Genomic DNA, 23,623 nt, shown 5'->3' with positions numbered 1-23,623 from the left:
TATTCTAGCTCTACAAGACATCAACCTTAGCAAGAACCAGCATCACCAGAGTGCACCCAGTACCTGAGTGCTGGCCTCAGAGCTGAGGACACAGTCAGCAGGGGCTTGGGCAGAGGAGAGGGCCCCATGCCCTTGGAAACAGGGATCCCTGCTTGCCTGGAAGGCCAGAGAGGGGCCACGGTGAGCGGAACCCCGTGGAAAGTTCGGGGGGACACAGTGCCAACCAATGGGAAGATGAGCTATGGGGGAGAAGAGAAGAAAAGGATGGAAGGAGTGAATACCCACCCCTTCTATTTTACCCTGACTGGGCCTTGGCAGGCTTCCCTGGGACTCCATCCGTGCGCGGCCAGGAGTTGATCCCACCGGCTCTGCACAGACCTCCTCAAAGCCAAGGTCAGGGGTCTGCAGAGGTGGGTGGGGGATGCCAGGGAGCCAGCTGTGGGGCTTCTCGCTTCATTACAATCACTGCCCTTTATAAATATTTATAGCAGTTCTTCTGCTAAAAATAACATCCTGGAGCCCAGGGAGGAGGAAAAAAATAAATGAAAATCACCGGGAACGGGACTTGATCACGTGTACCCGAGCCCAATGGACCCCTAAGGCGAAAGGCTGCGTGCAGCGCCCCCGGCGGCGCGCCCCCTGGCGGCCACGGAGTCCGCGGCGCAGAGAGTCCCTCCCGCCCTCTGCCAGGCGGCCAGCCGGGCTGCGGCGCGCGGCGCGCGGCTCGATCTCCGCCCCTCCCTCCCGGGTTGCAGGCGGCGGCATCACACAGGGCGGGCGGAAGCCTAACCAGTGTGAGGCTATTTTTAGCACCGTGGCCAGGGTGTGAATGTCTACAGAGCCGAGCAAGGCCTGACGCTTTCTTTGCACGCTAGAAGAAACCTGTTGGTTCTTAAAGGTCAAAGATAAGGAAACCTGTGCCCCCACGTTTGGGAACACCCCACGTGCTGGCCAGACGCCAGGCAGAGTTCCATCAGGTCACAAACACACAAGAGCTTGGTGCTTTTTCTTTTCTCTTTTCAACCTCCAGGTAAATTCCTGATGCGGAGATGAGACCATGCCCTGAGGGGAGTGATGAAGGTGCTAGTACATGCAGGGCTGTGCAGGGGGAGGCCCACCAGCTGTGTCACGCAGCCCCTCCCCGCTTCCCACCGGCTCTGGCTCCCCTCTCCCTGGCGGGTGGAGTGACGTCTGGCAGCCTGCAAGCCTGGTCCAGGTGTGCGGTGGAAAGATGGAGAGGAATGTGCCTCTGGGGGAAGACCTTGCCTTCGCCATGTCGGCGCCAGCTTGCTCCTCGTCCTCTGTGCCTGCGCAAGACACACTCACCGTTAGTCACGGGCACTGCTGAGGGTTCAGGACAAAAGCTGCTAACATCTACTGTGAACAGGAGGCCCTGCGGGGAGGGGCTGCTAGGATGCTGGGCGCCTTTCAAGCGCTGAGCTGAAGGGTGGTACCTAAGGTCCTCTACTACCATTCCTAAGAGTCAGGAAGTGTTTCCATGGAGAACTGGGTTCACAATGCAAGGTTTGGAATGGGGTGCTTTCTTGGGGAGAACTGTGGCCTAGGAGAAGGGCAGGGAGGACTGACGTGTGCCGATGAATACTAAGAGGAAAGGGAGGAAGCCTCAGCCCCAGGCCATCAGAGCGCAGGCCCGGGCATCCATGGAACCGCGGCGCCCAAGTTTAATGCTTATAGTTTAACTCCCGACTGTTGGTGTTTCTCATCACCCCTGATGTGGGTCAGAGAGTGCACGATTAGGAGGCAGAAGAACCGGCTCCAATTCTGCTTCTGGCATACAGCTTCCGGTGTGGGGCTTTGTTTTCCTCCATGTGCAACAAGGCGGTGGGGGCACATGGCTCTGCCACGTTTCCTTGCACCCTAGTTCCTTCCGCCCGGGGGAGAGAGGGGCTCTGGCAGGCTCCTGCAGGGCGAGTCAGTTCCTGATTTCCCTCCTCGGCTGCCACGGCCTAGGCTTGCTTGGGAAAGGGCCTTGCCTGAATGTGCACAGTGAGTTTAGGGAGAAGCGTCTCTCCAAGCCCCTGGGGCACTGTGATTTCCAGGGCAGCGAGAGAATGCGCGTGGCCCAGGTGCTGCCCACCTCTCAGCTTGCACAATCCAGAGTCAGCGCAGGCTGAGGCTGCAGGGGCCCCAGGGGAACGGGCAGAGCCCTTCAATGGCCTGGCGCAGTTGGGCAGAGAGGGCTGAGAGGGCCAGAAGCTATTCCAGGATGACAAGACTTGGGAAAGTCTGAAAAAACTCCTTTTCTGGATTGTGGGGCTAGGGCCCTGGCTTTTTCATCTGAGGAAGATGCCTAATTTTTAAATATGAGAAGTAGGGGAAGGGGGAGGGAAGACAAGATTTTAAAATGGAGAAGTCTGATATCTTGGCGCTGGGACTAGAAAGAGTTAAGGTGTTGAGATGGAAAATGGGAATGACTAATTCCTAAAGGCAATGAGCATCTGCCACTGGAGCAGTCTGTACTTTCCTGCACTGCTTCTTCGGGAAGTGAGAAGGTGCAGCTTGGCCGGGCACCATGGGTAGCGGCTTGGTCAGCCCTGTATGTAGCGTGATCCTGCATGAATCACATGTCTGTGGGTTAGGGACTGTGACTCGGTGCAGTGCTGGGTGACAGAATCCAGGGACGCACTGGCTGTGGTTTGGATCCCAGGAAGGAAGTGGGCAGTGGCTGTGGTAAAGGAGCATGGGAGGCAGTGCTCCCCAGGGAGGTGGCCTTGCTCAGCACGCCCTGTTTCAGCCAACGGTGTTGGGTCTGCCAACGTCATCCCAACACAGAGGTCACCAGGCCATGCCCAAGGACCAGGCATGCAGACAGTGCCGTGCAAGACAGGACACGGCCTAGAAATAGGGCAAGGAGGGCACATGGCCAGGGTGGGCAAAGGGAAGGGAGTCGAGCTCTTGCATCTTCACCTGTTAGGACCGTCCTGGCTTGGGACCTGTGACTGCAGAAAGGAAGGGGAAGGGAAGATGTTGAGGAAGGAGGGAGGGCCGTGGGGAGGCAGAGGACTCTCTGTACTCACCTGAGCTTCCTCTGTGTCCGGCTCCTCTGCTAACCTGTGGCAGCACGGGCAGAAACAACACGCTGAGGTCACGGCCAGGTCTTCTCATGCCCCAGACTATGCTTCCCTGAACCACCCACCCCAGGGGCTTCCTTGCTTCTCCCCTGTTACTTGTATGTTGACTTTTCCCACCCAGGTATGACAGCAGGGTAGAGTCATACTTTCTACTATCATAGCCAACCCAAGGCAGCCATGGAGACAGATGCTTCCCAGGAGAAGGAAAGTCATTAAAAATGGAATCAAATCTCCTTAAATCCAGGGAGCAGTTACATGAGGGGGGGCAAAGCCTACCCAGCTCTAAAAGTTCCCCAAGGGACTGCACCTTGGGTGAGGGCAGTCCCCCTCCTGCAGATAGTCTGCTTTGAAAAGCCATGCGCTTGCTCACCCGGGGCTCGAGCACTGCCTGGCCCCTCCCGAGCCTGTTCTGTTCTCTGAGGGCCACTGCTGTCCAGCCTTGCACCAGGGCTCTTTATGGATGCAAACTGGATTTACAGCCCCCACACCGGGATGGCAGGGTCTGGGAGGGGAGATTCTGAAGGACACAGGAGCGTAACATGAGGCTCTGGAGGGTGGAGAAGACATACTATGGGGGAAGGTGTCAGTCTGTGCTTCTTCTATGTGTCTTGGTTACACTTCTCTGAGAAGATGCATAGGAGGAAGGGTACCCCAATGGAGCAGAAGCGTTCCCCAGGATGCAGCCAGCCAGCCAGCCAGGGGCGAACAGGGAGAGGCGTGAGGTAGGGGTGAATATGGCAGGGAAGTTCAGCTTGGTCCAGATTCTTCAAAAGTCCCATTTGACTCTAAGAGTTTCCCTATCGAGCAGACTGTTTGCCTGACAGTGCTGACCAAATTCTGTTTATATTACGTCAGCATAGTTTCAACCCCAAAGAGGCAAATATACTCTCTCTCTCTCTTTACAGTTGACAGTTACAGATCTCTGGTGTCCAGGTGACTGCAGTTAGTTCTAGGTCTGTAAAATTTCAGGCCTAGCTCATGGCAGAGAATCAGGAGGTCCACCCACAAAAACACTTAGTCTTAGAAAAATGCCTATGTATCAGCTACATTGTAGTTTCAGGGACATATCATAGGACCTATATAATGTGGAGAGCCAAACATAAACACTCTACCATCTCTCACCCCAACTATTAACACTCTTGGCCTTAGGGATGACACCAGCAAGTCACATAAAATTCAGGCATTCCCACAAAAAGATTTCACATAGACATACAGACATTCTAGTATATGCATTGAAAGACAGACAAGGAGCTCTAAGGGCAAGAGGCACAGAAACAAGAGATGAGGACAGGGCAGTGCAGGTGTAAAGACAGCACCCTGGGGCCTGGAGGGCTGGGCAAGGGAAACCCAGTCTGATGCGGACAGGGCAGTGTAGGTACAAAGATAATGCCCTGGGGCCTGGAGGGCCGGGCAAGGGAAACCCAGTCTGATGAGGACAGGGCAGTGTAGGTACAAAGATAACGCCCTGGGGCCTGGAGGGCCGCCGGGCAAGGGAAACACGGTCAGATTCCCATGTGAGGCACGGCCCACACTCAGAATGGAACCAGGATAAGGGCTGGAGTTCGTAGCCAGGGCAAGGCCTCAGTGGCTGGGGCAGAGTCCTAGGTTTGCTTTGGGGGAGTGAAAGGGACTGAGGAGAGGCCATGGGAAAAAGCTACTGGGGAAGGGAGGGGCAGGTGAAGGGAGGCCAGAGATGCAGCTGTTACGTCTTCAGCCAGGAACATTCCACATGAATGCTGGGATTTGGTTGGCATGTGCGTGTGTGTGTGCATGTGTTTGGAGCATGTGTTTACACCAGTGTAAATTTATCTCTCTCTTCACCTCTTGCCCTCCTGCCTTCTTTCTTATGTGTGTGCGTAAGTCAACTGTTTCTACATTTCTATGAAGCATTCCTAGATGTCTGAAACACTACTCTCTCTAATGTGACCTTTTATTTTTATTTTTTAGAGATAGGGCTTTGCTCTGTTACCCAGGCTGGAATGCAGTGGCATGACTATGGCTCAGTGCAGCCTTATACTCCTGGGCTGAAGCAATCCTGCCTCTGGCTCCCAAGCAGCTGGGACTACAGGTGTGCACTACCACATCTGGCTAATTACTTTTATTTTTTGTAGAGATGGGGTCTTGCTATGTTGCCTACGCTGGTCTCGAACTCCTGGGATCAAGTGACCCCCCTGCCTCAGCCTCCCAAAGTGCTGGGATTACAAGCGTGAGCCACCATGGCCAGCCTAGTCTGACTTTTGGCGTCCATGCCACATAGGTCATTCTCATCAACTCAGTGGTGCTGCTGTCCACTTCCTCCCAGGACTAGCTCAGACTCACTAGATGATTTCAGAATCTGTAGAATGTTCTTCCTCTTCTCCCAGTTTCTTCCTCAGCAATTTCAGTTCCTTGCTGACAAATTCCTTGCCCCCTGAGACTCCAAAGACCTCTCTCTCTTAGCCACACCAGCCCCTATGGGCCAAGAACACCCCAGACCTGCTGTCCCATAGGTTTCCCTTTCTTGTCACAGCTTCCTTACCTGTAGCTCCCACTTGACTTATATCCTTCCTTAAATAAGACCACTCCACTTCCCTTAGTCTACCAGTTCTGCTCAGACTAAAGCATGGGTATTAGAGTTAAACTCAGGCTGTGCCATTTATCACCTGCAGGTTCTTTCACTCCCCCGAGCCTTGTTCAGAATTCCTCCCTGGGAGGGCTGCTGCTGGCTCCTCCGCATCCTTCCTGCTCTCCCTACCTTCACCTCCTTGGGGTGACCAGCCACTGCATTTCTCTCCCCTGATAAGGTACTCTCTATCTCATCACCCCATTTATTTCCTTTGATTTGCTCATTTATTGACCTCCTACTAAGCACCAGGCACTGGAACACAACATGAACAAAACAGACTAAAATCTCTGCCTTGGGGAGCTGATGTTTAGGAGGAATCCAGCAACTAACACATTAATGTGCGACAGAAGGACAGCTCACCCTCAAATATCCAAAGAAAATTTTGTTTTCTGTTCAGTATAACATAGAAGGATGAAGATTAAGAGCATGAAGTTTGGAGTCAAAGACCCAGTTCTCTGCTTTTTTTTTTTTTTTTTTTTTTTTGAGACAAAGTCTCTCTTTGTCGCCCAGGCTGGAGTGCTGTTCCATGATCTTGGCTCACTGCAACCTCTGCCTCCTGAGTTCAAGGGATTCTCCTGTCTCAGCCTCCCGAGTAGCTTCGATTACAGGCATGCACCACCACACCTGGCTAATTTTTTTATTTTTAGTAGAGACAGGGTTTCACCACGTTGGCCAGGCTGGTCTCGAATTCCTGGCCTCAAGTGATCTACCCACCTCGGCCTCCCCAAGTGCTGGGATTATAGGAGTGAGCCACCACACCCGGCCTAATCTCTGCCATTCAACAACTACATGAATAACAGCTCTCTGAGCCTATTTCCTCATGGGTAAAACAGGGATATTCGAATTTGTCTCACAGTGTTGTTAAGGATTAGATGAGATCATCATATGTGAAAATCATTCCGTGCAGCTCTTCCCAGATGTCATGTGTTAAGCAGGTTTGATATATAATGAAACTAGGAAGGCACTACTGTTCTTTGCTGACACCTTCCCTTCTTGCTTTTATTCTTCCACGAAGCCACAAAACCATTTGGCTATTCTGGCCCACAATAATATCTTCCTTTTCAGAAACCCTTATTATACTTATATGTTGAAAGTTTTATGATTAGCTTTTTCTGTCACTTCATTTGATCTCCTGTTTATTTTGCATTTTTGGTCTTGCTTTTTTTTTTTTTTTTTTTGGAGATGGAGTTTTACTCTTGTTGCCCAGGCTGGAGTGCAGTGGCGCGATCTTGGCTCACTGCAATCTCCATCTCCTGGATTCAAGCAATTCTCCTGCCTCATCCTCCCCAAGTAGCTGAGACTACAGGCACCTGCCACCACACCTGGCTAATTTTTTGTATTTTTAGTAGAGATGAGGTTTCACTATGTTGGCCAGGCTGCTGGTCTTGAACTCCTAACCTCATGATCTACCCGGCTCAGTCTCCCAAAGTGCTGGGATTACAGGCATGAGCCACCGCGCTCCGGCCTGGTCTTGCTTTCTTAACTAGATCATAAACTTCTCCAGTCAAAGGGTCATCTTTTGTGTTCTACTTGTATCTACTTCCTGTATCCCAACCACCTATCCCAGGATCAGGAAATGAAGCTCTTGGTGATTGACTGACATTGGCTCCTGGAAGGTAAAACCTGACTGTCAGATGGGAAAAGTAGGTACAGGGAACTCGGGTCCGAAAGCTCTGGGAAAGGTGGTGGCAGGGAGGAAGGCAGAAACAAAGTGGGGGGCAGTTCATCCATGAGCTCTGGCTCCCCATTTAAACTAGGAGTCCTGTTGAGCTGCCTTTACCTCTGTCTTTCCCATTGTGCATCTTCTCTTCTTCTTCCTCTGCACCTTCCTCTGCTGTGAAAACAAGTCCAGGGAGGCCAGTGACCCTTCAGCACAGGACAAGTTCAGAAGGAGGGTGAACAAAGCAACTGCTGAGGCTTGGGAGGAAACTCTAGCTAACAGCTCCTGGCTGCAGGCCTCCGAGGGTGCTTCAGCTCACCAGTCTGCACTTGTGTGGCCCACGCCCCAGCACTGTTGAATAGGAGCCCGTGAGCCCAGAGCCACAAGGAGCAGTGCAGTCACATCACTCACTTTCCTGACCGGGGTGGGGGGCGTGCGGTGTGGGGTTGCGTGCCTCCGTTCTGTGCCTGTCTGCCCTCAGCTGGTGATGACCAGGGAGACATCTAATGTCTTGCATTCAGGTTTAAGAAAGTGACCATACAATATATGGTGGGGGAATACCTAGATTAATACGGGGTTCTGTAAAAAAAAAAAAAAAAAAATCCGGATGTTTTAGCTGATGATAAACTTAAAATGACCGCACAGCGCAAAGTGGCTATGTGGGAAGCGCTAATGCTGTCTAAGGTGCTTTTCCAGGGGCCACTCAAGAGGGTCACAGATGCCTTGTGCTCTGCAGGGACAAGATCCCCTGTGATGGACAGCAGGGGGCCCAGCCCTGGGCGTGCACTTTGAATAGGAGCCTTGGAAAATGGCCACATCCTGGTGTGGTCAAGCAGGCTGGTAAGAGAAAACCATGTCACGCTTGGAAAGGCTGAAGGAATTGGGTGTAGCAGTCTACAGAGGAGAACACTAGGAAGGGTTATCATCTGCCATCCAACCTGTGACAGGTGAGCCTGCAGAGGAGGGACTGAGCTTGTCCTGGGTGGCTTTGGAGGACAGGGATAAGTCAATTACAGAAAGGCAGATTTGGCTCCCCACTGAGGAAGAACTTTCCAGTGATTAGAGTTGATCATGAATGAGCTCACTGGAAATATTCAGAGGACTGTTTTATTGGGTGGCAAGTTAGATTAAATGACTTCTAACATCCTTTCCAATTTTCTTCTTTTTCTTTTTTTTTGAGATGGAGTTTTGCTCTTGTTGCCCAGGCTGGAGTACAGCGGCGCAATCTCGGCTCATGCAACCTCTGCATCCCAGGTTCAAGTGATTTTCCTGCCTCAGCCTCCCGAGTAGCTGGGATTACAGGCATGCACCACCACATCCGGTTAATTTTGTATTTTCAGTAGAGATGGGGTTTCACCCTGTTGGTCAGGCTGGTCTTGAACTCCTGACCTCAGGTGATCCATCTGCCTCAGCCTACCAAAGTGCTAAGATTACAGGTGTGAGCCACTGTGCCTGGCCTCGATCCTTTCCAATTCTAGGATTCCATTATCTGTGAAAAAACTTTATAAAGATGAGGAGTACAAGCTATGTACATACAGTATGTATATACTGTATAGACTATATGTAAAGATAATCCAAGTATGTCCTCTCATTGGAACAAAAACCTGTCAAGTCACTGTCAAGGAGATAGTAAAAACGTGTTGGTGTTGGGCGAAGCTGTTCTATTCATTGAGAAATTGGTACCCTCACATGTAAAGGGAGTTTATGTCTGCATGTTAGAGGGATACCATGCCATGTGTGGCTTTGGTACACATCTACCTGCAGGCTTCAGTGACTGAAAGAACATCAGGGAAAGGGGCCTCTGGGACTCTGGGTTTGATGTCTTGTCCTGGAGGGGAGTAAGATCTCTGGCTTAATGCTCTGAAGACCCAAGTTCTAGGACCAGCTTTCCCCCTTCAAGCTGCACGACCTTAGGCAGACAACTTTTCTGATAAGCATATGCAACATTTCTAAAGTAAGGGACTGGACAATGTGCTCTCTAAGGCACCTTCCAAATTACACTACATAATTTTGTTGAAACCATTCTTTCCTACTATGAGACACTGCTGAGTATTCCTATAACCTTTAAATTTTTGTGAAGCTATTTGGTCTCTATGTGCTTTATGCTTAATGGTATTTAATGACCTCTCACCCCAGCACGATGAACGCAGAAGCCACTTATTTTGCATAAACTCTAATAAGTGGCCATGAAGTACAAGTGTAGTTAATTTCCATGGCCCGAAATTCCCTAAGAAATTTCCTCTAAAAGTGGGATTTCTGGCATCTGTGGGGAGCTGTATTAGGGAAAGTGCCTTCTAATCACCTGTGAGGTCATCCCAAAGGCTGTCACCTCTTCTGTTCATGGGTACAGAGGGGGGCCATGCTTCTGACGGGGGTTGAGAAACAGTGCTAGAATGGAGAGGGTGGCGCCATCAAACCAGAGAAGCAGCGTCTGACCTTCACTGGCTGGAAAGAGTAGCCTGGGCCACACACTCACTTTGGTCTGTATGAAAATAGGCAGACTTGAGAGCAGAGCTGGGGGCTCTGTCCAGTCCCATGACAACCCGAAACATGTGAGCTTTCTCCTACGAAGGGCTGAAAAATACCCAAGGCTTGCCTTCCCTAAGAGTGTTTGAATAAATCTATGTGTTTGAATGGCCCGTGGAAAAACTGCTTTATCTTTTTATTTAATAGCCCTGTTAAGCTACTTCAAGGTATTTAAAAGCACTACATTAGGTGGAAAGAAACAAAAGAGAACCATCAGTGTGAGTGACCTACAGCACTTAGGAAGGGAAACCATTAGTTTAACAGAAAACACGGAAACCCCACTGCTGTGAAATCGTTAGTGACTCTCTGGCCCCTAAGTAACTGGCAGAGTCATGGGGATTCCTGGAGATAGGATGATATGTGAATGGCCTTTAATTTTCTCTCTCTTTCCTGGGTTTTATGTAAGGTAAAGGTCTTTGGGAAGTCACTGATGTGGCGAGGTGATGGAGAGACTGAGAAAGAAGTCACAGATGAGCTGAGCACGAGGAGTGGAAGAGGCGACAGACTCAGGTCATGAACTTCAGGTGAAATCAGAGCCTGGTCATGGACAAAAGGAGGGAATAGGCTTCAAAACCAAATCAAACAGGAGAGAGCAGAAAGGCAGCAGGGGAAGGTCCAGAGCTTTCCTGGCTGATTCGGCTCCAGACTTCCAGGGAAGCTTCAGAATGAGGCGGTCGGTCAGGCCTAGGGAGAGAGCGGCTGTGGACAAAGCACAGATAGAAGACGGGGTAAGTAGGAAGGGGGCCTGCCTGCACTGAAAGGTCTGAATTTCTCCAAGTTCAGCTTGCTCCACAAGATGCACTCCTGAGATAGCCTGAATGTGAAACCGCCCCTATGCAATCCTGTGTGACAGAGGCTCTCTGGGCGGAGACATCCAATGTGTTCCTAGAAGGCAAAGTTGGGTGGTGAAATGGGGTGGTGCGAGCTGGGTGGTGAGGTTCTGCCAGAGCTGGCGAGGAAGTGAGAAGGGCGTGGGCGAGGCAGGGGAGGCCGGGAAGCCAGGTGGGAGCTCTGGGTTTCACCTGAATGGAGCTCCTTCACCAGGGATGACATGGTGTTGGTGATGGAGTCAGCTGCCACCAGCAGGTCATTGCGGAGGTTTCTCCTCGTACCTGAGGAGAGGCAGAGCAGATGGGGATGCCAGTGGGGGTGAGCATGGAGAAGAGACGGCTGAGCAAACGCCTCTATTCTGCCAGGCCGGAGGACACAGGTGTGGAATACCTAAGGGGAGATGGGGCTGCAGCAGCTCCACCCACTCCCAGCCACACTGGGGGCAGGAGGCACCAGCCCACTGGTCCCTCTCCCTCTGCCCTCTCTACCTAGGGAGCAGCATCCTGTCAATTCCACGCTTTGCCATCACCACACAATCCAGAGCTGGGTTCCAGAATAAGCATTCCACCGAGGTCTTCCTCAGCCTTGTGGGGGCGGGGCTCTACTCTCCACAACCACCACCACCACCTCCCCTTCTCACCTCCAGCCCCAGCAGGACTTCCCTCTGAATCCCCACCCAACTACTTAATACTGCTGGTCACCAGCTCCTCCGATGACTGTGGCAATGGCGTGCACACTATGCTGTCAGCACGGTCCCAGTTACAGTGCCTGTTACAGTCCCTTCTAGGCCAGGGAATTATTCCATCCAATTCCTCTGGAGGAGACGAAGCTCAAAGGACAAAGCACTTCCCATAATCCAGAAAAAAGGGCAGAGAACCCCAGGAGGCCCATTCTTGGCACACATCGGAAGCCTGCAGCTCTCCTGCTGGAGACCAGCCAGTCTCATGAGAAGGGGCCAGCACCTGACTTATTTACACTGTCTGTCAAAATCTGATCATTCAAGCCAAGAGCACAAAAGAGAAATGGAAAAACCTCAGCAGGAATCTTGTCCATGTTTGCAGATCCCTTCAGCTCCCTGCTGAACTCTGCTCCAGAAACTCACCTTGTGCAAAGGCCTCCTGCACGTCTCCCCCAACTCCGCTCAGTGAGTCCTGCGGACAGTGGGTGGGGGTGGAGCCGGCAGACGTGGAGCGCACTGGCATGGGCATCGGCCGGCCGCCTCCATGGGTGGGCGATGTATGTGGTGACCCTGTGGCCTGAGCCTGGAGATTCAAAGAGAGAAAATATGTTATCTCAAGTACCTGACCTCTTTGAGGAAGAAAGAAAGTACTTTTTCTCCGTCAACCGGGCCTCAGTTCAGTGGTACAAGATCATACTTGAAAGGAAGGAGTCAGGCTGCTTCCAAGACTGGAGAGAGGAAGAAAAGGAAAAAAGGAAGGGGTCGTGCAGGGCAGGAAGAAAGAACATCATAAGAAGAGACCAAGAATGGGAGGGAAAGAAGAGGCTGGCACAGAGTGGTGGAGGACTCTCAGGAAGACAGGGTGAGCATATAGCTGGGCCAGGGCTCTAGAAGGGCTTGGCTAGCGGGGCAGGAAGTAACATGCAAACAGCTTTCATTTTGTTTGCAAACACATTCATGCACACGTTCTCATTTGGACCACCCCACCCACCCCCGGCAACCTGTGAGTGGAAAGGACATACGTGTGTGTGTGTGTGTGTGTATGTATATATTTATATATGTATATGCTTCTTTTTTGGAGACAGAGTCTTGCTTTGTTGCCCAGGTGGAGTGCAGTGGTGCAATCTCAGCTCACTGTAACCTCCGCCTCCCAGGTTCAAGAGATTCTCCTGCTTCAGCCTCCCGAGTAGCTGGGACTACAAGCGTGCACCACCATGCTGGGCTAATTTTTTGTATTTTTAGTAGACACTGAGTTTCAACATGTTGCCCAGGTTGGTCTTTAACTCCTGAGTTCAGGCAATCTGCTTGCCTTGGCCTCCCAAAGTGCTAGGATTACAGGTGTGAGCCACCACACCTAGCCAGGGTGTATATTTTTATATCCATTTTATAGAAGGAAAAGCAAGCATTGTGTCAGGCAACACAGCTTGCCAGTGGGAGGCACGGGAAGAACCCCTTGACTCCAAGAGTGGCAGTGTGCACTCTGCAGGGTGCGCCCCCACTCCCCCAGGGCATGCTCTGAGCATGTGGGGAGCTTGGCTGCAGGCTGCAAGCGGGGCCATCGGGCCAGTCACGCCACACGCACTGCACACACACAGCGAGGCTGTCTGGGGCCATCCCGCAGGGACGAGGTGAAAAGGACACGTAGTAAACAGAAACTGAGCTTTCCTTGGGAGGCCCTGGTACAGTTGTGGAGAAAGTTTGGAGCAATGGGATAAAATAAATAAAAGGAGAAAACGAATCAAGGGCTGCTCACTGAGATGTGGGCTCTGGAGCTCTTCAGCACAACATGAACTGAGTGTGACAGGTGGACTAGGGTTTTCTGTGGAAGCAAAACTGGAAAAAATATAAGCCAAAGTGTGAGAGTGAGTTCAAATGAAGATAGTTATCCTTCTGGGGAGCTAGCTCAGAAACCCCACATACAAACAGAATTGGCCCTGAACAGGTGGACAGGCTGGACACACCATACCCTACTGCAGTGCTTCAACCGTGTGGCCACCAAACTCAACAGAAATGGATTGTTTTCTGTGGTTCTTACTTTGAATCATTTGTGTGTGTGTGTGTGTATTTCAAGAAGTTAAAAAAATGCAGAAAACTAAAAAGTACAACATAATTAACCACCCCAAATTGGTAACTTCATATCGTGTCAAATGTATTTCAACCTAAAAATATTGCAGATAAATCTGAAGACTGCTTTGACCACCAGTTCTTTCCTGTTCCAGTTCTTTCCTCTCCTCCCTTCAGAGGCAACCATTATCAAAGATTTTGGTGTGAAACTTTTAACCTATATGTGCATATATAGCTATGAATAATAAATGGTATTTCATGCTTTTAAATTTTGCATGAATGGTATTGTACTGCTCATATCACTTTGCAATTTGCTTTAATCACTTAGCATGCTTTCTGAGATCTTTCCATGATATAAATAAACATGAACTAAATCAAAATGGATCATAGTAACTATAAGAGCTAAAACTAAAATGGATCATAGTAACTATAAGGGCTAAAATTATAAAACTTCTCTAAGAAAACACCCAAACCATGATATGTAAAAACAAAACAAAACAGATAAACTGGCTTTCATTGAAATTTTAAACTTTTTCTTTTTTTTTTTTTTTTTTTTTTTTGAGACGGAGTCTCACTCTGCTGCCCAGGCTGGGGTGCAGTGGCCGGATCTCAGCTCACTGCAAGCTCCGCCTCCCGGGTTTACATCATTCTCCTGCCTCAGCCTCCCGAGTAGCTGGGACTACAGGCGCCTGCCACCTCGCCCGGCTAGTTTTTTGTAATTTTTAGTAGAGACGGGGTTTCACCGTGTTAGCCAGGATGGTCTTGATCTCCTGACCTCATGATCCGCCCGTCTCGGCCTCCCAAAGTGCTGGGATTATAGGCTTGAGCCACCGCGCCCGGCCAAAATTTTAAACTTTTTCTTTTTCTTTTTTTTGAGATGGAGTTTCACTTTTTCACCCAGGCTGGAGTGAAGTGGCACGATTTTGGCTCACTGCAACCTCCGTCCCCTGGGGTCAACCGATTCTCCTGCCTCAGCCTCCAGAGTAGCTGGGATTACAGGTGCGTGCATGCCACCATGCCTGGCTATTCTTGTATTTTTAGTAGAGACGGGGTTTCACCATCTTGGCCAGGCTGGCCTCGAACTCCTGACCTCAGGTGATCCACCTGCCTCGGCCTCCCAAAGTGCTAGCATTACAGGTGTGAGCCACTGAGCCCGGCCAAACCTCTGCTTTTCAAAAGACATCATTAAACAACATATGGACAAATCAATTCAGAATGAATCAATAACTTAAACATAGGAGCTGAAATTATAACATTCTTAGAAGAAAACATAGGGGGAAGGATTTATAATCTTGGATTAGGCAATGACTTTTTTTTTTTTTTGAGATGGATTCTCGCTCTGTCACCCAGGCTGGAGTGCAGTGGCGCTACCTCGGTTCACTGCAAGCTCTGCCTCCCGGGTTCATGCCATTCGCCTGCCTCAGCCTCCCGAGTAGCTGGCACTACAGGCGCCCGCCACCACGCCTGGCTAATTTTTTGTATTTTTCGTAGAGATGGGGTTTCACCAGGTTAGCCAGGATGGTCTCGATCTCCTGACCTCGTGATCCGCCTGCCTCGACCTCCCAAAGTGCTGGGATTACAGGCGTGAGCCACTGCACCCAGCCTAGGCAATGACTTTTTAGATATGACATCAAAAGCCCAAGCTATGAAAGAAAAACTAGATACACTGAATATTATCAAAAGTAAAACTTTTGTGCTTTGAAGAATACCATCAAGAAAGTGAAAGTCAACCCCCAGAAAGGGAGAAAATGTTTGCAAATTATATATGATACATGATCTATATATAAAATATATAAAGAACTCCTCTTACAACTCAATAATAAAAGGATAAATAATATTGTAAAATGGGCAAAGGATCTGCAGAGACATTCCTCCAAAGATATATAAATGTCCAATAAGTACATAGAAAGATGCTCAACATTATTAGGGAAATGCAAATCAAAACTACAATGAGACACCACTGCACACCCACAAGGATGGCTATAATAAAAAAGACAGGTAGTAACAAGTGTTGGCAAGGATGTGAAGAAATTAGAACCCTAATACACTGCTGATAGAAATGTAAAATGGCCATAGGATAGGCCACAAAACAAGTCTCAGTAAATTTAAGAAAACCAAAATTATATCAAGTACTCTATCAGACCACATTAGAATAAAATTGGAAATCAACTCCAAAAGGAACCCTCAAAACCATGCAAATACATGGAAATTAAATAATCTGCTCCTGAATGATGGTTGGATCAACAATGAAATCAAGATGGAAATTTAAAAATTATTTGAACTGAATAATAGTGACAGAATCTATCAAAACCTCTGGGATATGGAAAAAGCGGTGCTAAGAGGAAAGTTCACAGCATTAAATGCCTGCATCAAAAAGTCTGAAAGAGCACAGACAATCTAAGGTCACACCTCACAGAACTGGAGAAACAAGAACAATTCAAGCCAAAACCCAGCAGAAGAGAAATAACAAACCCAGCAGAAGAGCAGAACTAAATGAAACTGAAACACACACATACAAAACAATACAAAAGATAAATGAAACAAGCCAGGCACGGTGGCTCACGCCTGTAATCCCAGCACTTTGGGAGGCCAAGGTGGGTGGATCACTTGGGGTCAGGAGTTCGAGACCAGTCTGGGTAACATGGTGAAACCCCCATCTCTACTGAAAAAACAAAAATTAGCAGGGTATGGTGGTGCACGCCTGTAATCCCAGCTACTCGGGAGGCTGAGGCAGGAGAATCTCTTGAACCCAGGAGGTGGAGGCTGCAGTGAGCTGAGATCACACCACTGCACACCAGGCTGGGCAACAGAGCGAGACTCCGTCTCAAAAATGAACGAACGAATGAGTGAATGAAACCAAAAGCTGGTTCTTTGAAAAGATAAACAAAATTGGTAGACCATTAGCAAGATTAACCAAGAAAAGAAGGGAGTAGATCCAAATAAGCTAAATTAGAAATGAAACAAGAGATACTACTACTGATACCACAGAAATGCAACACATTTAAAGCTACTATGAACACTTTTACATGCATAAACTAGAAAACCTAGAGGAGATGGATAAATTCCTGAAAATATACAACTCTCCTAGATTAAACCAGGAAGATACAGAATCTCTGAATAGACCAATAACAAGCAGCGAGATTAAAATGGTAATAAAAAAATTGCCAACAAAACACAGTCCAGGACCAGATGGATTCACAGCTGAACTCTATCAGACACTCAAAGAAGAATTGGTACCAATCCTATTGACACTATTCCAAAAGATAGAAAAAGAGGGAATCCTGCGTAAATCATTCTGTGAAGCCAGTATCACCCTAATACCAAAACCAGGGAAGGACATAAAACAAGAAAGCTACAGACCAATATCCCTGATGCACAAATCCTCAACAAAATACTAGTGAACCAAATCCAACAGCATATCAAAAAGATAATCCACCATGATCAAGTGGGTTCCATACCAGGGATGCAGGGATGGTTTAACATATGTAAGTCAATGAATGTGATATACCACATAAACAGAATCAAAAACAAAAATCACATGATCGCTTCAATAAATGCAGAAAAAGCATTCGACAAAATCCAACATCCCTTTATGATTAAAACCCTCAGCAAAGCTGGCATAGAAGGGACATACCTTAATGTAATAAAAGCCATCTATGACAAACCCACAGCCAATATTATACGGAACAGGGGAAAGTTGAGAGCATTCCCCCTGAGAACTGGAACAAGACAAGGATGCCCACTTTCACCACTTCTATTCAACATAGTACTGGAAGTCCTAGCCAGAGCAATCAGACAAGGGAAAGAAACAAAGGGCATCCAAATCGGTAAAGAGGAAGTCAAACTGTCACTGTTTGCTGATTATATGATTGTATACCTAGAAAATTCTAAAGACTCATCCAAAAAGCCCCTAGAACTGGCAAATGAATTCAGCAAAGTTTCAGGATACAAAATTATTATACACAAATCAGTAGCTCTGCTATATATCAACAGCGACCAAGCTGAGAATCAAATCAAGAACTCAACCCCTTTCAGAATACCTGCAAAATAAAATAAAAATACAATAAAATAAAGTAAAATAAAATACTTAGGAATACACTTAACCAAGGACATGAAAGACCTCTGTAAGGAAAACTATCAAACCTGCTGAAATAAATCACGGATGAGACAAACAAATGGAAACACATCCCATGCTCATGGATGGGTAGAGTCAATATTGTGAAAATAATCACACTGCCAAAAGCAATCTACAAATTCAATGCAATTCCCATCAAAATACCACTGTCATTCCTCACATAACTAGAAAAAACAATCCTTAAATTCATATGGAACCAAAAAAGAACCCACATAGCCACAACAAGACTAAGCAAAAAGAATAAATCTGGAGGCATCACATTACTTAACTTCAAGCTATACTATAAGGCCTCAGTCACCAGAACAGCATGGTACTGGTATAAAAATAGGCACATCCAATGGAACACAATAGGGAACCCAGAAATAAAGCCAAATACACCCAATTGATCTTTGACAAAGCAAACAAAAACAAAAAATGGGGAAATGACACCCTACTTAACAAATGATGCTGAGATAATTGGTAAGACACGTAGAAGAATGAAACTGGATCCTCATCTCTTACCTTATACAAAAATCAACTCAGGATGGATCAAAGACTTAAATCTAAGACCTGAAAACATAAAGATACTAGAAGATAACATCGGAAAAACCCTTCTAGACAATGGCTTAGGCAAAGACTTCATGACCAAGAACACAAAAGCAAATGCGACAAAGATAAATAGATGGGACTTAACTAAACTAAATAGCTTCTGCACAGCAAAAGAAATAATCAGCAGAGTTAACAAACAACCCACAGAGTGGGAAAAAATCTTCACAAACTATACATCTGACACAGGACTAATATCCAGAATCTACAAAGAAAACAAATCAGCAAGAAAAAAACAATTCTATAGAAAAGTGGGCTAAAGGACATGAATAGAAAATTCTCAAAAGATGATATACAAATGGTCAACAGGTATATGGGAAAATGCTCCAGTTACTAATTATCAGGGAAATGCAAATCAAAATTACAATGCAATACCACCTCACTCTTACAACAATGGCAATAAAAAACTAAAAAAATAATAGATGTTGGTGTGGATGCAGTGAAAAAGGAACACTTTCATACTGTTGGTGGGAATGTAAACTAGTACAACTACTATGAAAAACAGTGTGATGATTCCTTAAAGAACTAAAAGTAGATCTACTGTTTGATCCAGCAATCCCATTACTAGGTATCTACCCACAGGGAAGTAAGTCATTATACAAAAAAGATACTTGCATACACATGTTTATAGCAGCACAATTTGCAATTGCAATTGCAAAAATATGGAACCAGCCCAAATGCCCATCAATCAATGAGTGGGTAAAGAAAATGGGATATATACACCATGGAATACTACTTAGCCATAAAAAGGAATGAAATAATGGCATTCACAACAACCTGGATGGAACTGGAGACTATTTTTCTAAGTGAAGTAACTCAGGAATAGAAAATCAAACATTGTACATTCTCACTCATATGTGGGAGCTAAGCTATGAGGACACAAAGGCCTAAGAATGATACATTGGACTTTGAGGACTCAGGGAAAGGGTGGGGTGTGGCGAGGGATAAAAGACTACACACTGGGTACGATGTACACTGCTTGGATGATGGGTGCACCAAAATCTCAGAAATCACCACTAACAAACTTATGCATGTAACCAAATACTACCTGTTCCCCAAAAACCTATTGAAATAAAAAAACTTAAAAATTTTAAAAAGCTTATGTATCACATAATATGTATATATAAAAATCACATTATACATATTTACAAATATATACACATAAATATATCAATCACATAATATACATGTATATTTGTGTACATAAATATATAAATCACGATATATACATAAATATAAATATACATAAATCTGTATTTATGTATATTTAAATATTTATATAGGTCTCTCTAACCACATCAGCATCAGAGTTTCTAGCAATAGCAAATATTCAAAATCTATGTGACAAAATCATGATTAAACAAATTAATACATGAATAAATCATTGCAACTGATTTGTAGGTATTTCTCACATAATTGATAAAGGTACTTCCAGTGAGCAAAGAAGCTAGATAAAAATTTATATTGTGAAGAAAGCACTACAGATGGAATTTGCATTCTTATTTCAGCATTTTCTTTGAGTAAATAAATTAATCCTACTGAATCTTAGTTTTCTCTTACATAATATGGAATATTATAAAAGGATTAATAGACAGTGTAAGTTTAAAAAATGTAGCCCAGAATTATATATAAGAAGCCCTAATTAAATATTCCCTCCCTCCTTCTTGAAGACTGGTGCTAGGATGGTTCATAATTGCAAAAATACAGAACCAGCCCAAATGCCCATCAATCAATGCGTGGATAAAGAAAATGTGGTAAATGCATACCATGGAATACTACTCAGTCATAAAAAGGAACAAAACAATGGCATTCATAGCAACCTGGATGGAACTGGAGACCATTATTCTAAGTGAAGCGACTCAGGAGTGGAAAACCAAACACTGTATGTTCTTATCCACAAGTGGGAGCTAAGCTATGAGAATGCAAAGGCGTACGAATGATACACTGGTCTGCAATCCCAGCACTTTGGGAGGCCAAGATGCATGGATCACTTGAGGACAGGAGTTCGAGACCAGCCTGGCCAACATGGTGAGCCCTCATCTCTACTAAAAATACAAAAATTAGCCAGATGTGGTGGTTCATGTCTGTAATCCCAGCTACTTGCAAGGCTGAGGCAGGAGAATCACTTGAACCCAGGAGGTGGAGGTTGCAGGGAGCTGAGATTGTGTCACTGCACTCCAGTCTAGGTGACAAAGCAAGACCCTGTCTCAGGAAAAAAAAAAAAAAAAAGAATGATACACTGGACTTTTGGGACTTGAGGGAAAGGGCGGGAGGGGGGTGAGGGATAAAAGACTACACATTGGGTACAGTATACACTGCTTGGGTGATGAGTGTACCAAAATCTCAGAAATCACTAGAGAACTTATCCATGTAACCAAACCCCGCCCCTGTGTTCCCCCAAAACCTACTGAAATTTAAAAAAAGGAACTTAAAAAAAAAAAAAGACTGGTGCTAGGGATAGCTCTTGTGACCATTCTGCAGTATCGTTAATGTTCTTTTTTCCTAACATTAAAACCTCAATCTGAGCACTGTTTTGTCTCCCTCACTACTTTTCCTATTACCACCTTCCAATCCTTCACTGTCATGTATTTGTAGACTGCGATTCTAGGAAAATCTCAACAATTTCTGAATTGAATATAAGTTAAAAGGGATAAATTTGTCTTGAGATTTTAGATAACTTAATTTCTTTAAGCCATCTATGGAATAAAGATCAAATGTCACCCCCCCAACCCCTTCCCACCCCCACAAAGTAAAACAGTACAGCTGCTTTGGACAGACTGGCAGCAATTCCATTCATAGGTATATAGCCATGAGACATGAAAACATGTCCACACAAAAATCTGAACCCAAATGTTCATAGCAGCGTTATTCGACATAGCCAAAAAGTCAAAACCACTCAAATGTCCATTAATTCGGGAGGCCAAGGGAGAATTGCTTGAATCTGGGAGGCAGAGGTTGCAGTGAGCTGAGATTACGCCACTGCACTCCAGCCTGGGCGACAGAAAGAGACTCCACTCCGTCTCAAAAAAAAAAAAAAAAGAAAACATTATGCTACATGCAAGAAGCCAGTCACAGAAGACCACATATTGTATGATTCTATTTATATAAAATGTCCAGAATAGGCAAATCTCAGGGCACAGGAAGTGGGATAAGAATCTCTGAGGGCTGGTTTCAGAGTTTGCCTGGAAAAGCCTAGATTAAGTGACCAGTTCAGACAGAGTGGGAACTCAAGATAGAAATTAAATCCACTTAAAGAAAAAGAATGGGCCGGGCCCAGTGGCTCATGCCTGTAATCCTAGCACTTTGGAAGGCCAATGTGGGTGCATCACCTGAGGTCAGGAGTTCGAGACCAGCCTGGCCAACATGGCGAAACCCTGTCTCTACTAAAAATACAAAAATTAGCTGGGCGTGGTGGCGCATGCCTGTAATCCCAGCTACTCGGGAGGCTGATGCAGGAGAATCACTTGAACCCAGGAGGTGGAGTTTGCAGTGAGCCGAAATGCTGCCGCTGCCCTCTAGCCTGGGCGACAGAGTGAGACTCTATCTCAAAAAAAAAAAAAAAAAAAAAAAAAAAAAAAAGTATGACCTCTGAAATGCTAACACACTTCACTGTAAGAAAGATGGCCAAGCCAGCATTAAACATATGGCAAGAACTCAGGAATCTCCCTCTGTATGATCTGGGCCCGGCACCATGGCCTGAGGACCGCACTTCAGAGTCACAGGACCCAGGTTAACATCCAGGCTGCTTCGTAACAGAATGACACTGAACCTTTGCAAATACTTTGATATTGAAATGATGATGGGGGATGAGACAAAAGGGGTAGGCAGGGTAGCCAGCCACATGTGTCTAAAGCTCTAGCATCTGGAAGTGAAACCTCCTGCCCACCATCAGCCTGGAAATAATCAGACCCTCTTCCTGGGATCATCGCCCAGGACATGCCTTCTGAGGAAGATAAAAACCAGATTCTAGAAGTTGTGTTTGTCCAGAGCAGTTGAAAGAGAAAAGCTACAACTTCTGGGCAGGTGTTATTTCTCCATGGGTCTTATGCCCCAGCCCTTGGCATTAGGATCATACTGGATGAAAATGAAGCCAGGAAAGAGCTGTCAGGGCCCTCCGTGAATTCTGGTTTGGGTAGGGTAATACCAGTTTGCAATCCTGGGTGGGTCAGAGGCAGAAGTGATAGCCCACCAGTATGCACCAGCTTTTGCCAGGCCTGAGGCTGAGGGTTCAGGAAGCCCGGAGACTGGAGCTGATCTTGGATGAGGTATACATCATGCAAGGGATGTCAACCAACTCTGTTCCTTGGTGGTTTTGACAAGAAAGCAAAAGTGTGGGCCTGTCCACACTCGACTCTGTTGATGGGACCGTGCTCTCTCTTGCCATTCTCTCTGCTGGGAGTGCTACTCTCCCCCATGCTGTCTGACTGGCTCCTGCTGGTCCCCTGGGCATCAATCTCACTGCCATCTCCTCTGGGATGAGACAATGTCTTTCTGAGATGCTCCCACGGAACCTTGTGTGTCTCTATCACAGCACTATCTCGCTTCTTAAATTCCATCCTCTGAATCCCTGTGCTTAGCACTGGTAAATTCTTAATAAACACTTGTTAAATGACAATGAAGGGCATCACATTTTTGGCCCTTTTTCTTCTGTCATGAAAAGTGGAAAAGAACAGGAAAAGGGCTAGAGCAGGTAGTAATCTCCAGGGAGTAATACATCTATCAGTCGTCAGTGAATCTTTTCTTTTTTGAGACGGAGTCTCACTCTGTCACCAGGCTGGAGTGTGGTGGCATGATCTTGGCTCACTGCAACCTCCACCTCCCAGGTTCAGATGATTCTCCTACCTCAGTCTCTTGAGTAGCTGGGACTACAGGCGTATGCCACCACGCCCAGCTAATTTTTATATTTTTAGTAGAGATGGGGTTTCACCATGTTGGCCAGTATGGTCTCAATCTCTTGGCCTCATGATCTACCCGCCTTGGCCTCTCAAAGTGCTGAGATTACAGGTGTGAGCCACTGAGCCTGACTTTTTTTTTTTTTTTTTTTTGAGACAGGATCTTGCTCTGTCTCCCCCACTGGAGTGCAGTGGTGTGATCTCGGCTCACTGCAACCTCCGCCTCCTGGGTTCAAGCAATTCTCGTGCCTCAGCCTCCTGAGTAGCTGGGATTACAGACGTAAACCACCACATCTGGCTAATTTTTTGTATTTTTAGTAGAGACAGAGTTTTGCCATGTTGGCCAGGCTGGTCTTAAACTCCTGTCCTTATGTGATCTGCCCACCTCAGCCTCCCAAAGTGCTGGGATTACAGGAGTGCTGGGCCCAGCTAACCAGTGAGTCTTTATGTGAGATACTTTAACTAGATAAGCAAATGTGGTCACCAGACCTCTAAGATGGCCCCAAGTGACCCTCCCCTGCACTCATATTCGGGTGTAGTCTCCTCCCCTTCGA

The 23,623-nt window shown here is 46.8% G+C and overlaps 1 protein-coding gene across 50 annotated transcripts in view; it reads right to left on the bottom strand.

The window, feature by feature from the left end:
• Window positions 1-996: 996 nt before the first annotated feature.
• The window catches only part of DTNB (dystrobrevin beta), a 302,368-nt gene continuing 279,741 nt past the window's right edge, over window positions 997-23,623 (bottom strand). For 11 of the 50 annotated variants that reach the window (XM_077960025.1, XM_077960029.1, XM_077960021.1 and 8 more), the window contains 5 exons: window positions 11,817-11,976; window positions 10,906-10,995; window positions 7,478-7,531; window positions 3,039-3,072; window positions 997-1,307 (listed from right to left, as the gene is read on the bottom strand). In XM_077960025.1, coding sequence (XP_077816151.1) covers window positions 3,068-3,072; window positions 7,478-7,531; window positions 10,906-10,995; window positions 11,817-11,976 — 309 coding nt within the window. In that variant the 3' untranslated portion in view covers window positions 997-1,307; window positions 3,039-3,067. Of the gene's footprint in view, window positions 1,308-3,038; window positions 3,073-3,462; window positions 3,610-7,451; window positions 7,532-9,659; window positions 9,746-9,985; window positions 10,769-10,905; window positions 10,996-11,816; window positions 11,977-23,623 lie in introns of those variants that run through there. The other 39 variants (XM_077960033.1, XM_077960034.1, XM_077960036.1 and 36 more) reach the window with 10 other exon arrangements.

The sequence above is a fragment of the Macaca mulatta genome, chromosome 13, assembly GCF_049350105.2.
Source record: "Macaca mulatta isolate MMU2019108-1 chromosome 13, T2T-MMU8v2.0, whole genome shotgun sequence".
Classification (NCBI taxonomy): domain Eukaryota; kingdom Metazoa; phylum Chordata; class Mammalia; order Primates; family Cercopithecidae; genus Macaca; species Macaca mulatta.
Note: the sequence above shows the minus strand (reverse complement) of the source record. Positions and strands in the feature narration are given on the sequence as shown.